Here is a 17,226-nt window from a genome sequence, read left to right on the forward strand (position 1 = left end):
GTCCACTGCGTTTACCGTCTTCGGTGCTCATTTCACCACGTCTAAACTTAGAATACCAATCCTTGATGGTTGATTTTCCTGGGACAGTGTCCAGAAACTCGGCATCAACCCAGGTTTTTGCTTCAACTGTATTTTTTCTCTTCAAAAAGCAATATTTTTTCAACACGCGAAATTCCTTTTTATCCATTTTTTTCACAATAACAAAAGTTGCTTCACTCAAAATGCTATAATTCACAAACTAATAATAAAATCCGACAGCTGTAAAATTTATACACGCATCTTACTGAGGGTTGGGGGCTAACTAAAAAAACATATGGACTTAATTCTAGTAGCGCCATCTATGTGTCAGGCCGGGGATTTTTCAATTCACCTGTTGCTTTTTATAATTCCAAAATCTCAGGACCTTCAACAGATAATGAGGACATTACGTGAGAAAAATGGGCTTTATAGATATGTAATGAAAAGTCAAAGTTGTATACAAGAATCAGCTTAAATTAGTTAATGGGGAAAAATGTGATTAATTTCTAAGTATCGAGCTTATATTCATAATCAATTTTATCCAATCTATAATAATCAGTGAAGAAAGTTACAGTAAAAAGGATGGCAAAAGAGAAAGCCTCAATTAACTATGTAATGATACAGTCCAAACTGAATATAGGATCTTCACAGAAAGATCAGAAGGGCGATTCCATCTGAAAATTATTGAAAAATCATTTCGTACTTTATTTTTTTATCTTTTTTAAAACGAGGGTTTATCTAGAACCACGGTCTTCGGCATTAAACCTACCGACTGGCGAGTCACCAATTTAGAAATCATCCCAGAGGACATCCGATCTTATCCAGCCTGTATACTGGCATGACTGGGATAATTTTCCTTGTAGGATTTTACATTCTTGTCTAGGACAATCACAAACATAAATTTACGACCATGCCCCAGCAGGATTCGATCCCGCAACTATTGCAATAGTAAGTGGACCGTCTTATCGCCTTTACCACTGCGCCAAACAAGCCGGCTCCTACTTTAATATTTAACAATTTTACAAAAATCAAAACGAATAATTTTCAACTAAACTTACATGTGGTTTTTAATGTTCCTATTTATCAAAAAGAAAAAACTAATGTGAAAAGAGAAAAGAAAACTAATGTGACTATCGCAACAGTAGGAGTACCGTCGCTTTTACCACTAACCAAGGCTCCAACCAAGTACGCTCGTATTATTATTATGTGCTCCTTGATGACATTTAATAGAAAAGTTCTAAAAACCTCTGTTATTTTTAATAATTGTACATTGGCTCACGTATTACTGAAAATTGCCGTTATTTTTGGAAATGTAATAATTTGTTTTTTTTTTGTTATTTCAGGTCTTGTGTTACATTGTTAACAAAATGTTCACATTCGATGACAATGAAACGGACTTTTATTTACCACAGTTGGTCTGCATGTATATAGAAATTCCCGAGGTAGCCGAGGTTATTCATCGATACCTTGTCCATCGGTAAGTTTAATTGAAAAAATATTTATAAAAAAGCATGGTTACGTTCAAGGCAATTAACCATCATTAACTATAATTTTCCTGATAAAAATATTTTTTGTAATATATCGGTTATTAATGATTCGTCCTGATGAATGACATCATCAGCTAAAATGTGTTTGTCATTTATTTATGCACGTAATTAGTTTAACAGATATACGTTTAAGATAATTATTAAAGGAGAAAAGAAAGTTGGGGTTTACGTAACATTTTACAAACTCTTAGTTGCACTAATTTATTAACAACCATTCGAGTGTCTGGGTTTCATTTAAACAGTTGTTGGGGAAGGAAAGAAAATGAGGCCAGCGATGTTAAAAGATTTGAAAGTTTCCACTATTACTGAGTGTCTGACAATTTTTTATCTAATTGGTACTCAGTCATGTCATTATTAAATAAATAAAAAAATGTTTGATAGAAATTATTGGATAGATATTGGGTGAGTAGGTTGTTCTTTAAATAAATGAAAAATTTCTTGGTAAAATTTAAAAAAATTATCACTAAAAATATTGTCCGTAGTGTCTTAACCTTATTGTCCTTAGGTCAGAAGAAATTCTACTTTAAGTAGTAGTAGCCAAATGGAACAACATTTTGATAAATATCTTACTGGGTTGTATCTAACTCATAACTTCCTACATCACAAACTAAAAATCCTCAATTGAAGTGAACTATTTGACGGATTGCTTATATCACAAGAGATAAAACTATTATAAGAAACATGCATAATTTTGACCATGCAAGAACTATTATAACTTATTATCAGATACTAGTCTAAAATCTGGTCAATCTGATATAATATAACCTGAAAAAATATGTCGCTTTTAACTAATATATAAAAGGTTTCTTATGGCCATTTCTAACCCCTAAAAGATGCGTGTATAAATTTGACAGCCGCCAACTTTTGTTATTGTGAATCAAAATGGATAAAAAGGAATTTCGTATGTTGATAAAATATTGCTTTTTGAAGGGAATAACAGTTGAAGAAAAAGCTTGGCTTGATGCCGAGTTTCCGGACACTGCCCCAGGAAAATTTGCCATCAAGGATTGGTATGCTAAGTTTAGACGTGGTGAAATGAGCACCGAAGACGGTGAACGCAGTGGACGCCCCAAACTGAACGTGTACATCATATCATTCACGAATATTTGGGTATGAGAAAGCCCTGTGAAAGTGGGTGCCGCGCGAGCTCACTTTTGACCAAAAACAACGAGTTGATGATTCGGAGCAGTGTTTGAAAACCCGAGTTTTTGCATCGATATGTGACAATGGATAAAACATGGCTTCATCATTTCACTCCGAAGTCCGAGTCCGACAGTCATCCGAGTGGACTGCACACGATGAACCTGCTCCAAAGCGTGGGAAAATGCAACAGTCAGCTGGCAAGGTTATGGCGTCTGTATTTTGGAATGCGCATGGTATAATTTTCATTGACCCTTTGTGGGTCTGTGCTGCTTCACCAAGACAATGCACTGTGTCAAAAATCCATGAATTGGGATTCGAATTGCTTCCCCATCCACCGTATTCTCCAGATTTGGTCCCCAGCGACTATTTCCTGTTCTCAGATCTCAAAAGAATGCTCGCTGGGAAGAAAGTTTCGTCGAATGAAGAGGTGATCGATGAAACTGACAGGCCTATTCTGAAGCAAAGGACAAATCGTAGTACAAAAATGGTATCGAAAAGTTGGAAGGTCGCTATAATCAGTGTATCACCTTTGAAGGAAATTATGTTGAATAAAAAAAAATGCCAAAAAATGTGTTTTACTACTTTTCAATTGACCTGTTATTCGGCAGGTTTCCATGCTTGGGTTTCATTGTCATTTCCGCTATTTTCCATATCTTAAGTACACGTTTTAATCTAAAAGAAACATTAATTAAATGTATACATTTTTCGATAGCTTTGGCTGGAGGCCGCTTTAAATTTCTCTTGCAATCAAGTCAAATCCAGGAACCTTCTTAAAATGCATTTTGTAGTATCGGTCTATTTAAATATTTGAGTGTCTTTTGAAACGAATTTTCAGCTTTATGGTGCTTTCAATTTACTTAATATAGTTTTAACTCCTGGTTTCTTTTTTTCGGTGATATTATTTCTCTAAGAGTATTATCCCATGCTATTTCTAGAGTGTTCTTAACAAATTTCCTCTGCTGCACCACCAGACGTGATACATTAATAGTTGATTTATTGGTAAATACATGGGTTTTTATATTTTATTTCTTTTTTTTTTATTATCATTCAGAGCAGTAATAAAGGTGAGAACTAATGACACCCACAATAATTTAAGAATTACAAAAAAAAATTTAACAAAATACAAATACATTCAAATCTTGCGTGTTCCAATTCTTAGAATTTAGCAATAGTGTTACAGTTTGAAATTCAAAATCACATTTTAAATTTAAGCGATTGTCTGAAAATTAAAATTAGTACGAAAACGACCGTGACATACAATTTGCAACTCTAATGTAGTCCTTCCATTGTTGGCATTAAAACAATGGTCATAGTAATAAAACAATAAAATTATGACATTTCAAGAATTCATATTCATATCGATATTTATTTTAGTTATGACAATACCGCGATCGATTTTATTGCACAATATATCCTAAAATATAATTTTCTTTTATTTATGCAAGATTTATTGATGGGTCATTTTTTATTCACAAGCTATAATTAAATTTGACCTTTGTTTTATTCATAAACAAAAATAAGTATAAAGAACAGGTGATCTTAATCAATAATAATTTTATTAATGATTAAAAATGTTATCTGCACCTGAAGCAGATCCATCCATACCAGTAATATCTGGCTGATTTAAATTTGTATAGCTTTAGTAGTAGTACATATGCTTAAAATAACATTTTAAATTAAAATGACCGTCTGCTGTTCGGAAAAGACCATGACATACAATTTGCAACTTCAAGATTATCTCTGTCTTATTCATATTAAGTCTTAATGTATGGTTGTAGTAATAAAACAATAAAAAATATGACATCAGTAATGATTTTGTATCAATTTAGTGGGATTGTGTCATCTCACAAAATAGATTTATCAAAATTGAAATAAAATAAATAAATTTTAATTTTTATCACAGTCTTGTAAAATGTTATTGAGGTACTTCAGGAAGCAGTTGGTTCAATCCTCAAAGTACTAGTGTGGCGTTTAACTGCTGCTTAACTTTTCAGTAGATTCGCCAGTTTTCTGATTACACTTTCCTTTCTCTTTCGTAACCTTATCACTCAAAATGAAGATGTGCTGAAGAAGCTTGTAAAACAATAAATAGTCAATTAATTGATTTTTTTATGTGAATATGTCACGTCAGGATAATCAAAGTACTGTATACTGGTTAGTTATGAATTATAAGTTAGCTTTATGTCATAAAAATGAACCATTATTAGCTGTTGTGTTCTATCTAAGGACAATTATTTTATAAGCTTTGTACATGAATAACAGAGATCAATCAAATAACAGAGCAGAGATTCAGAGCAGTGTTTGAAAATGATCAAGAGTAATAAACCCAAGAGTTTTTGCGTCAATATGTGACAACGGATGAAACATGGGTCCATCATTTTACTCCGAAGTCCAATCGACAGTCATCCGAGTGGACTGCACACGATGAACCCTCTCCAAAGCGTGGAAAAACGCAACAGTTGGCTGGCAAGGTTATGGCGTCTGTATTTTGGGATGCGCATGGGATAATTTTCATTGACTACCTTGAAAAAGGAAGCACCATCAACAGCGATTATTACATACCGAAAAACGGCTGCATTTGAAGAAAAAGAAAATGCTTCTTCACTAAGACAATGCACCGTGTCAAAAATCCATGAATTTGGCTTCGATTTGTTTCTTCATCCACCGTATTCTCCAGATATGGCCCCCAGTGACTATTTCCTGTTCTCAGATCTCAAAATGTACAGGTTAGTCGAAAGATACTCCCTACTTGACCTAACGTAGGAGGATTATAGGAATTAGGAAGAGAAAAGGATTATCAATCAATTACATTACTTGTGCTTATATGATGCTCGTATAACTGAACAACAGTAATAAATTCATTTGTAAATTAAGTTTATGCTAAACATATCACATCGAGGTGTCGTATTTGGTATCAAGTTGCCAAAAATTTATTTTACTACTTAAACATGAGACTCTTCAGTCTGTATGTTATATAAAAAGTAATCCATAAAATGTACAATATTTCGCAACATTTAAGAACTTCAATCATTAAAAGCAATATTTTTTTATCACAAGAAGCTTTCCGGCGCTTCGAGACGGAACGTAGCGTAATAATTCATCTACTTCTTTCACCTTTCGCGATAATGGGATCCTTCTGGAAAGCGAGAAGCGAGCAATCCTTTAAAAGGATTAAAATTAGGTCCTAATTTCTTTTCTCCGCCTTGTCTGCGAAGCAATTCCGCCCGGCTTCCCTAAACAAATAAAAAACTCTCAGAGACGTCTTTCCTGAGCCTAATTATGGCGGTTATTCATGCGCGTCAACAATAATTTAGCGGTTTGTTATTGACTTTTATTTTGGTTAAGAACATTATTTGCTTCTTGGACTGTAACGTGTATTTGTAGATCTGTAATTGGAGTTAATGAACTTTAACCTTTCAACACGCCGACTATCAAAATATTCCCCGATCGTAAATTGATGATTGCTGTTTGTATTTGATAATAATGGGTTTATTTGTGTGTGCTTAAACGCATAATTACACTAGTTTATCAAACTAATTGAGCAAAGGATATGTTGGTCATGGAATTGGCAACTCAGATACTGAAGAAACGTGATTTCGGGAATTACATGAAGTACACAATATATTATTATATATGTATAGCACGTCAAACATCTTTTTATTACTATTGTTCCATTGTCAATCAATAAACAAGTAATATATGTATTATTTTAGTATTAATATTTAATTATACTACTTAAGCTAAAGTTAAGGATAACTCTTGCACCCTATAAAAGTTTGTGTAATTTGGTTCGTTTCAATCTTGTGGTTTCCTGGACTTTGTCCAGTATCTGTATTGTTCCCATCTGTCGTGTATTACGACGAAATCTTAAATAATTTTCTGGAATCATTTGGTTTCAAAGTTATCGTCTAGCTATCAGCATTGATAATGATTCGAACAACTTTTTTTTGAAAGCGTTGGATTACTACTCGGTTTGATGTCTTAGTGCAACCCCATAGTTGCATCTCATAAATCCAAATATGCTTCTATATCATTATATGTATAACTCTTCTGTATTTGTATATGTTACTGAACTGCTATGTCAGTGCATAGATTTTAATGACACTTTTTATTTGTCTTTGAGGGTGTAGATGGTGCTGCGAGGTTCCAGCAATGTTTTTATTTTTTAAACTTGGCCTTAAGAAACTATGACGAGTGAATACTAGTCCAAGAGTCGTTAGTTGTAGATGATTAATTTCTCAACACAGATTGTCATTGAATTAAAAATTGAGTAACTCAAAATTGCATTGCGTTGGATTATTACCGCTCAGTTTAATGTCTTAGTGCAACCCCATAGTTGCATCTTATAAGTCCAAATAGGCTTCTATATCATTATGTGTATAATTCTTCTGTATTTGTATATGTTACTGAACTCCTATGTCAGTGCATAGATTTTAATGACACTTTTTAATTGTCTTTGAGGGCGTAGATGGTGCTGCGAGGTTCCAGCAATGTTTTTATTTTTTAAACTTGGCCTTAAGAAACTATGACGAGTGAATACTAGTCCAAGAGTCATTAGTTGTAGATGATTAATTACTCAACACAGGTTGTCATTGAATTAAAAATTGAGTAACTCAAAATTGCATTGCGTTGGATTATTACCGCCCAGTTTAATGTCTTAGTGCAACCCCATAGTTGCATCACATAAGTCCAAATAGGCTTTATTATTTACTTATGAATCATTTTTTTTTCATCTTATGTCAAGTTCTTCTGATTAAGTAATACATTGCAGTGCATCGTTTAATTTAGAGTCTTATCCGCTCGGCTTTTGTCTTTTGTCTGTCTTGTACTGTTTCCAATTTAAGCTCCCATCGAGATGAATTCCGATATATTCCAGTGATTCTTATTGAGAAATGGAGCCACCAGGAGATATTAAGTCTCTGTATTTTCGCCTCAACAAAAAAAAAAGCATCGGCAGATATGAAATTATTAATTAAACTGTATTTTCCAATATCTAGTCCATTTGTGGATCTTGTTGACTTTTTTTACTTTTTCAACAATCTGCCATAGTGATTTTGAAATCTCAGGCAAAAAGCTCTTACGGTTTAGCTGGTATATGCGCAATCTTTTATCGAACTTTTCCATGACCATTTTGCATAAAATAGCTTAGTTACATTGACTTAGCATTGAATCTCCTAATTTAATAAAAATGTATCAAGTAGTGTTAACTCTCGTGACCTATGGAACCAATTCTGACCAGCGAAAGTGTATGAAAGAATCACATATGACCATTTTCACATGGAAATAGGCAAAAATAACTTTTTGTTGTCATGTTGCGATACCGAACACCTTCATTTTAGAATAAATAAGGTCTAATAGGGCCACTTTAAACCCAAAAACTAATAAACAATGTAGATGCATTTATTTGCCGTACAAGCATGCAACCAACGCATGCTTAATACCAATGGCAAGAGAGTTTCTATAAATACTAAAGACCAAGGTCCAGAATAAAAGGCTTTGTGACCAACTCGCTTTGGTCCAATGATTTGCGCTCGGTGTCTACAAGATATAAAAAGTAGAAAAAAGAAGGGAGTTATAATAGATTTCTTTGGGGTGTAAAAAATTACCTACAGCAATGGAAGCATAAAACCGCCGTTGTAAAGCAGAACTACTTTAAGCTTTTTTTTAAATGAATCTTTGAAAAAATCTCCTAAATCCTGACGGGCTGATATTTTCTTCCTTATTATTTCCAACACACCAAATTACATAGAAATTAATTGAAAATACTCAAACAGCTTTTTTGCCACAGACCTATATAATTAATAATAACTGTCAATAATACTACCGCTAATCAGAATTTGGTTGTAAACTAAGTACATTTGTGGAATAACGCGTGCTAAAATCCAGGTGAAATATATCTCTATCCCTCTCTCTCTCTCTCTCTCTCTCTCTCTCTCTCTCTCTCTCTCTCTCTCTCTCTCTCTCTCTCTCTCTCTCTCTCTCTCTCTCTGTCTCTCTCGCACACATTCGCATTGTAGCTGGTTATCTAATTCCTGCTTAGTTTTCGTCGTGACTCTACTCTTTTACCATCGCTGTAATCTTGTTTAAACACTATTTTCAATTGAATCATTATCTTTATAGTTGTTGACGTAAAACATGAAGATACTGTTTGTTCTGTTAATAACGGTTTTTGCCATTACTTACAGATAATATACGGCAAAATTTAACAAATAGCACAACTGAAATGTACCAAATACGTTAGGGAATTGAACGCACCCTACACAATACCCAAGTAGATTCTTCCTCGGTAATCAACTTGATTTATTTTCGGAATGTCGGCCGTTACATCTGGATATTCAGCTCCCTGTTATATCAATAAGGGCCTCTTAAGCTAACTAAAACCACAGATTTAATAATACTAAAACATATGCGCAAGATAATAAATCCACTGAACTGAAGGGTTTACTTCTACCATTTAATAGAACATTTATTGTTAATTCGTCGTGAATATTCTTCAGCTACTGTATTATTTTATTTTAACAGTCTTGCTGCTCATACATCATACAGGTTACAATGTGATTGTTATTATAGTACTTGTTAAAATTTATTTAATTTTAATTAAATATGTGATTTCTTTAATTTTCGAAATATATTACCAACGAGTTCATATATTTAGAGGTTCGAATATTTAAATATTTATATACATATATATATATATATATATATATATATATATATATATATATATATATATAATTTAAAAATAATATATATTTACCAGGATATGGGGATTGCCCCAGAAATACCCAACTAAACAAAAAATATGCTAAAAATTTTAGGAAAATCTGTATTACTCAGTGCGGTCTCAGTTCAATTCTAGATGCGCTTTCCGTCGATAAATAACTTTGGTATCCTATTAACTGGTATTATAATAACCACGGAGCTCTTAACACTGTGATGTGTATCGTAATCAACCACAGAGTACATTAACAATTTTCTTATCACCGAGCCAGATATATCACACAGAAAGAAAAAAATGTTCTGATAAGTTTACATCTGATGACTAAAGTTCTAACTCATTGTCATTAGAAGGCCTTGAGACTCATTAGTCGTATCTCTGCATATCTCTCTGTCTGACTCATTTGACTACCACAATAATGAATGTCTAAATTAGTATTTTGTTATATATGTTATAATTCTATTTTTAACCGTTAAGAAGACTGTTTTTTCTTAATTGAATCAATAAACTCACATCAATCTAAATTTATGACGTTGCAATTTTCTCGGAATCAACTTTGAGTTTTGGTTTATTTTGGCTTTAACTTACATAAAATCACAAAAAACATAAAAATTTAATTTATATTCACCGACTGAATTTGAAATAGTTCTTCAAAGAGCTGCATATTCCTAGGTTTTCTGAATGAAGAATCTACCTGAGTTTCCTCTGATTATATCCAAAACACAATATCAAAAAAAACTACTAACTCTTTTATATATTTCATATATTTGATTCTGAATAGTGCTAAGATTATATTACCTCACCCGCTTCGTATGTTCCTCTTTCTCTTATCTGCAGGTTTCTCTTTGATGAATCTAACGTTAACGTTCTTCACTCTTTGAGAAAATTTAATCACAGCGGTCATACTAATAGTCAGTGCAGCTGTAACTTGCTGTTTCTTATTTTAAACGCTATTATTTTTCTATTTATGATTATTTGTTAGCTTTGAAATTCTCCATCAAAAGTAGTCACAAATATTAAGCAGCGATTTGAAATGTATCAAAACAAGCAAAGCACCAAAACGACGTTTATCGGTTTATAATCCTCAATTGTTGTTACTAATATTTAGAAGAATGTTATTTCCATTTAACAACCTGGCGAATTTTATAGCTCGGTTACTTATTTGGATGCATCAGACAGCACTGTATCTCTTTTTAATTAGATTAAAATAAGATGGAAAATACGGTCTGATTTTAAAATGAATTTAAAAACTGCAGTTGACAATAAATGAGTTCAATACGTTCACAAAACTGTTTTCTCCCATTATAAGGAAGGAAGTAGTACGGCATTTTGTTTGATAGCTTGGACAATTTTAATCAATAGTCTGTGTTTTTCTCTACCATCTTTCGTCTGAATATCTAATTCGTCTAACCGCTACGATCTTCATCTTGCTAGGGTTTGCGATCTTGTTTGTTTAAACCCTGCCCTGTATTTAATGTTCCAAATTCAAATGTACAACTTGTACTTTAGTTATAGATTGGTAACAACAACCGCCATCGGATCGAGGATTTCTGAAATTATCTTCGTGGGTAATTATCTAGATGTTAAAAAACACAATAAATAAAAGGACATTAGATATAATGGTAATAACTTTTCAAAAAATTATGCCTATTTAGTATAATATTATATATTTTATGTAAATATATGTCTCATCTCGTGTAACAAATCACCTGGTGAAAAAAAGTCGTGGATTCACAAACATTTACATGCCACACTTTATTGAAAAAAATAAACTTGCGATGATGTGTTTAAGGCTCTAGTTGTCTTTTAAAATCCATTTAATTGATGGAAATGATTGGTTGTTGATATTAACAAGCTGTCCGATTATCATTCGATGGTTTTTGAGTAGAAAATCAAGAATTTGCTTGATATGGTTTTAATCAGCAGATATTAAAGATTAACCAGAACCAAGACAGTCCCCCCACAGGTTCTTTGTCTCTTTTAAATGGTTTATAACCATCAAGAAAATTACATTTATAATTTCATCAACACTAAAATGTTATTGTATCATTTTGAACTTTTGGAAAGCCAAGATAACATTTTTGAAATCAAATTACCTGTGTTTGAAAATTAAAAAACCTATTTTAGTTCAGAAACCAAAAAGTTTTTAATAACTTAAGAAATTTTGTTGTTCACCGATACACAACAATAGATAAAAATCAAATTCCAACGATATCTTCCACGAATGAAAATCAATCGTTGTAAATATCGACATCAAAAGAGATACGAGTTATTACGCTTCCTAGTTTGATCAGAGATTGTCGTTTGTGTTATTGTTTTTCGTCCCTCCGCTATCGTCGGTCGTCAGCGCACCCCCGAGTTTTGTTAGACAAACAAAAGGAAAGTTTGTTCCTCAACGTTATCGATTTAGACGTTTATAATTTATGTATTTTTCTTCTCCTAGCCTGAGAGAGGAAAAAAACTGTTTACAAGCTTTTAGAGGACGTTTGAACGACGTTGGAAAATAATGATGGGAAGGCAGGGAGAGGAAAGAGCGGGAGGGGCTTAATATTAGGGGGATGGATGGGCTTAGTGGAGATAACTAAGTGGTTTTATTCTATCTTGCCTCAGTACATAAATTATTATGGAAATCTGATGAAATATTAGTATAGCTGGGTAGGCTATTCACGCAGATTCTTCCACTTTATTCAGATTCAGATTGAAAAGGTTACGTTACAGTGAAATTGAAGCTGTTTTGTACCAGCAGTTGCAAATTTTTCAAAACAAACATTCAAAATTATTGAATTAATGGATTGGAAAATGGATTTTCTATTTCTAATGTCAAGTTATAATAGCGTAGCATAAACTATTCTCACTTGTGATAAATACAATTTACTATTTTAAAACAAAACTTCAGTTCCAATATTCAATAATATGAGACAAAACTGCTGGTTTTTTTTGTAATTTTGAAACTTTCAAAGAATTACAGTTTTTGTCAGGGAAACAACTTGCTTTATTCAAGGTTTCATTCATCGTTAGCTACGAGTCTTCTCTTTCCTTCCGATTTTACCTGTGGAGCAGTAATTCACATGTGAAAAATGGGCATGACTTATGTTCTTACCAAACCCAATTTCCTTGTTTTTGCATCATAGCCATGACCTTTACTCCCAAGGTTAAGACGTAAGTCTTGGTCCAATCATTATAATTTTTCACTTCAACCTTTCCAATATATAATAACTCTGCTTCGCATTCTTTATCATTTGCGTCAACATTGTCATTTTTAAGACATTGTAACTAGTATTTATAAGTGTTTGTTGATAGATCTGTTACCTTGTTGCAAATGTTGTTTTGTTATTAAATTAGTTACAGCCTAAAGAAATTATGTCACGCTGTTTACACTTCAGCCAAATGGCATCTGTTAATAATTACAAGGAAAGGGCACTTTAACATGAGTATAGTTACAAGACAACCTGATGCGATTGGCGCCAATTTGTTTAAAATCCTTTAAATCTGTTTTTTCGTTATATTTTATAGTCTCCTATACTCCTACTGTTTAACGTGGACTTCGAACCACGGTCTTCGACATTAAACCTACCGACTGGCGAATAACTAACTTATGGATAATCCCAGAAAACATTCAGTCTTACCCAGACTGGTTACTGGCGTGACTGGAATCATTTTCCTTGTTAGCTTTTACACCCTTGCCTTTTGGATAACACCATTATAAACAATTACAAACACAAATTTACCTGCGCCTATCGCAACAGTAGGAGGGCCGTTCTGACACCTTATCTTTTAAACTCTTGAGGCGATCTTTAATAAATATAAAACCGCACTAAATTGAATTATTTCAGATGCAAGTTAGCAGAATTCGGATATTTTGCAAAATAAATCTGCAATAGCTATAGATTTCCAGCAAGCTGTTCTAAAAAAATACAATTTAATTATGAATTATATCAGAAAGTTTAATGGGACACTCCGTGTAACGAAATAATTGACGTATCTATGATGTACGGATGCGGTATTGTGGTATTTGAATATTATCTCTTTAAAATGAAGATTTGTAAATTGCGTTGGAACAAAATAAAATATAACAGGAAATAATCGAAAAACTACAGAATTTAAATTAAAGTATAAAATGTCCTTATAACGTCCAATTTTGACCAAATTCTCATCAGCTATGGTAATAAGGCAATGAACATCTGTTAATTATCAAAAACGATTGACAAATGTATTTAAATCACAGTCAAAATCTGTGTAATCCTTAACCGGTTAGAAATTCGTAGGTGTATTTGATCAAGTATATTTTCAGTGCTTGTATGACATACATGGAGCTTTTGAATAGAATAGGAAAGGGCAATAGATTACGAGATGTATAGAGCTATGTAATCAAACATTTTTGTATGCCTGAAATGGTGGCTACAGGATGAGGACAAGAAAAAGAAAAAGAAAAGATAAATTAATGTAGATAATAATTAGATGCTGTAATTAATTAACTAAATGTAGATATAAGTACATTCTATAGACATACATGCATGAAAAGTTACAGAGGACTTAATTAAATAGTTATCAGTCAGGAATGAAAAGAAACAATTAAAATACCAATGGAGGAGATTCACCTGTGACTAGTTTTTCATTTTACTTACCACTAACAGGATGAATTACTTTGTTAATGGGTTCCAGTTAAAAATATGGTGTTAAATCACCTTGTTGGGCACATAGTACGGTCTCTCGACCATGGCACGCAGCACTTTGTTTTGGAATTCGATATATAACGGAATCCTTTTACCTCTTACCAACAATGAACGCAACGCAATGTCGTAGAAGAAATAATGTATTACATTTGCGTAAGACGACATTGAAAAATAAAGGCATTTGAAGCGAACAGATGTTCGTAATAAAAAACTAATTTATTTTGGATTACAATAATTTTTCATACAGCGTCTAGACGTATTATAGTTGTTGATTTTGTATGCCGTAAAGGAGTTGCGAATGTAACGTTTCATTAAACTGACAAACTATTCGGAAACGCATAATTCTATTGTAAAAATAAAATAACATGTTATTACGGTTGGTGCTTCGTAAAATTACAGGTTTGAATGATGCAATTTTACCAATATCTTATACCAAGATTGTTCAATATATTTGACAAAATGGAATATATATATTAATAAATACGAAAGGGTTTAAACATTACTATTAATTTACTTTAAAATACTACTTTTATTTGATTTATAAGTGGCTACTGAACGGCGGGCATAAAGCGATACTGATGGTTTTTATCTATTAGAAAACAGACTAAGCCCCTCTCGCTCGTTATACCATTCAGTGTTATAACACATGACCACAATTCTTCGAATACAGCGCAGGCCGTAACCAGTGTTGTAGAAGTCATGATGTAACGCTACTATTTTACTGAAATAAGTAGTTCTCACTCATCGCATATCGCATGTAATAGTTGCGCGATATAACACCTCCCTCCCAAAAAAAAACACCAAATGGATGTACGTGGTCTTTCAGCTATAGTTGTATAGTGTTAAATATAATTGTAGTAAAATTATTTGTGAGCATCTGTACATTCCTCGGTCAACTTACCTTTGATTATCTTCTAATTAGCACTGTTTTTACCCAAATTTCCATGACATACCCTGTATGGTATGATTTCCCAATATTTGGCCGAAAATATATGTCATAGAGTCCGTCCGTAAAGAAACTAGATTGATTCTTTAGAGCTTAATTGTTACACGCGCATTAAAATGCTTATTCTTCACTGTTACCGGAAAGCATAAGAATAACTTATACCATTTTTGTATAGAAGAGGAATATTCTTCTTATTTAATTAATATTCTTTGTGTAATAATATACCATTACAATATAGCATTATTACAATTATATGTGTTGTATGTAACTCGACCCTAAAATACCCAGGAGGCTAAAATTGTAATTGAAGTTGCGTTAAATAACTGACACCTTAATGAAAGTGTCAAAAGATAGCGTGTTTACAATTCAACATAAAAATTTAAGCATGAGCTTTCGTAGTAGCTTTCAAAGTTTGTCACGTTTTTGCATATTAAATCAATAACGCGTCGACATTTTCAAGCATAATTTGGAACTACCGATGCGAAATAAAATGGGTTTCTTTTATCGGTATTTTACATCTACCACTGGGCACAACTAGATCATCATGTGTGAACAGTAGCCGGAGAAACCAATAAAAAATAAATTGTCCTGGAAAAAGGAGCGTTGAACTGAATATATCTGTCTTGAAGAAGAGTATGTTGGTGAATAAAGTCTTATTTCTTAATTAGACTGGAGACTTATATAGTGATGTACATAACGTTAACATACATAAAACCTAAATGTTTGATGCTGTTGTAATATATTCAATAAGTTGCTTTGCTCAAGAATGTAACATTCTTCATCAGTTATTAATATATTATAAAACCATAAATGTAATAGCATTATAATCAGAAAGCAAATAATTGTTATAATAAAAGTTATTAGCACGAAATAATCAAGGTCGGAGATTTGTAACAATTAAATAACATAAAATATCTTTAGGAAGAAAAAGTAGCAATATAAATCTTATATGAGTTCATTAATCTATCAACATTTACTAGTACTACTTTCAGCTTGCACAAAAAAAAATCAAATCAAACACCATTAGTGAGTTATAAAAAATATAATTCCCGGAATCAGTGTTCTGTTTTATAAGGATTTCAACATCACTAAGTAACACATGTAAAACGGCCAAAATTTCAAAAGAGCAAATTAGCGTAATTGAGAAAATTAAAGACAAAAGACCTTTTAAATTCAGGCCCAACCTAATAATTAGAAGGACCGGCATTCTTTACGATATACAAAGGTATATTAATGTCATCAAGAGAACTTGAGTGGATGAAATATAAAAGCAGAAATGACCTGGAAGTAGTTAATGATGTAAAATTTAATGAGCTTAATTAAGGGAGGTTGCAAATAATGAATTAATTAAACCAAAAGAATTAATATAAATAACTAAAATTACTTATAAATAAAATGACTTTACTTCCTTTTTGCACTTTTTGTAAACATTTACTTAGAACAAAAATACGAAAATACTTTCTTTCAAACCCGTTAAAGTAATCCGTGACCGAAGAACAAGTGGATTAATATGTAAAAGCAGAAATTGTTTCGCAAACGGTTGGTGATGTAAGATTTAATGTGCTAATTGGCAAAGGAGGTTGAGAAAAATGGAATAATGGGAATATCACAAGAATTAATTTAAATAATCAGTTCCTTATACGTATCGATTAACAGAAACAGGTATACATCATGAGATCATATGGCAAAACAATATTTTAGTCGTGCGAATCTTTGTTAAGTGCAATAACAACTTTACAATACACAAGTGTTAAAATGCTAGACGAGAGTGAAATATAAGTAGATAAGTAATCTCGCATATGGTTAATGATCAATGACTTAAAGAAGGTAATTGACAAATGAGGTTAGAGAAAATGTACAGAATAACTAGTATTTTATGAATGCCAGTTTTTATTTAATATTTTTTGATTTATACAAGGCATTTTGTAAGAGCGCAGACTTTAATTTCGATGCAACATTCAAGTTGAAATCTACGAAAGACTATATCCTTGAAGGCGATGAAAATTAATTGCCTTTACTAATTCTAACCATTTTATTCACATTTGGTAATTATACATACACTTCTAATTTTGTGGTTCTAGCTTATTACATTATGTATTCTAATTACATTAGAATATAATTAAGAGACAAAAATATGTGAGTTCTAATTTTTTATCTTAGGTGTGTAAATAAATTTTCACC

At 32.3% G+C, this 17,226-nt stretch overlaps 1 protein-coding gene across 2 annotated transcripts in view; it reads left to right on the top strand.

Moving 5' to 3' along the window:
* Positions 1-17,226, top strand: part of fwd (phosphatidylinositol 4-kinase beta fwd) — a 154,194-nt gene that overhangs the window by 112,187 nt on the left and 24,781 nt on the right. For both annotated transcript variants that reach the window (XM_076396152.1, XM_076396153.1), the window contains exon 5: positions 1,362-1,495. In XM_076396152.1, coding sequence (XP_076252267.1) covers positions 1,362-1,495 — 134 coding nt within the window. The remainder of the gene's footprint in view (positions 1-1,361; positions 1,496-17,226) is intronic.

This window comes from Rhynchophorus ferrugineus, unplaced genomic scaffold, assembly GCF_030347505.1.
Source record: "Rhynchophorus ferrugineus isolate W39M unplaced genomic scaffold, kcgeb_rfMv2 rfM2, whole genome shotgun sequence".
Classification (NCBI taxonomy): domain Eukaryota; kingdom Metazoa; phylum Arthropoda; class Insecta; order Coleoptera; family Curculionidae; genus Rhynchophorus; species Rhynchophorus ferrugineus.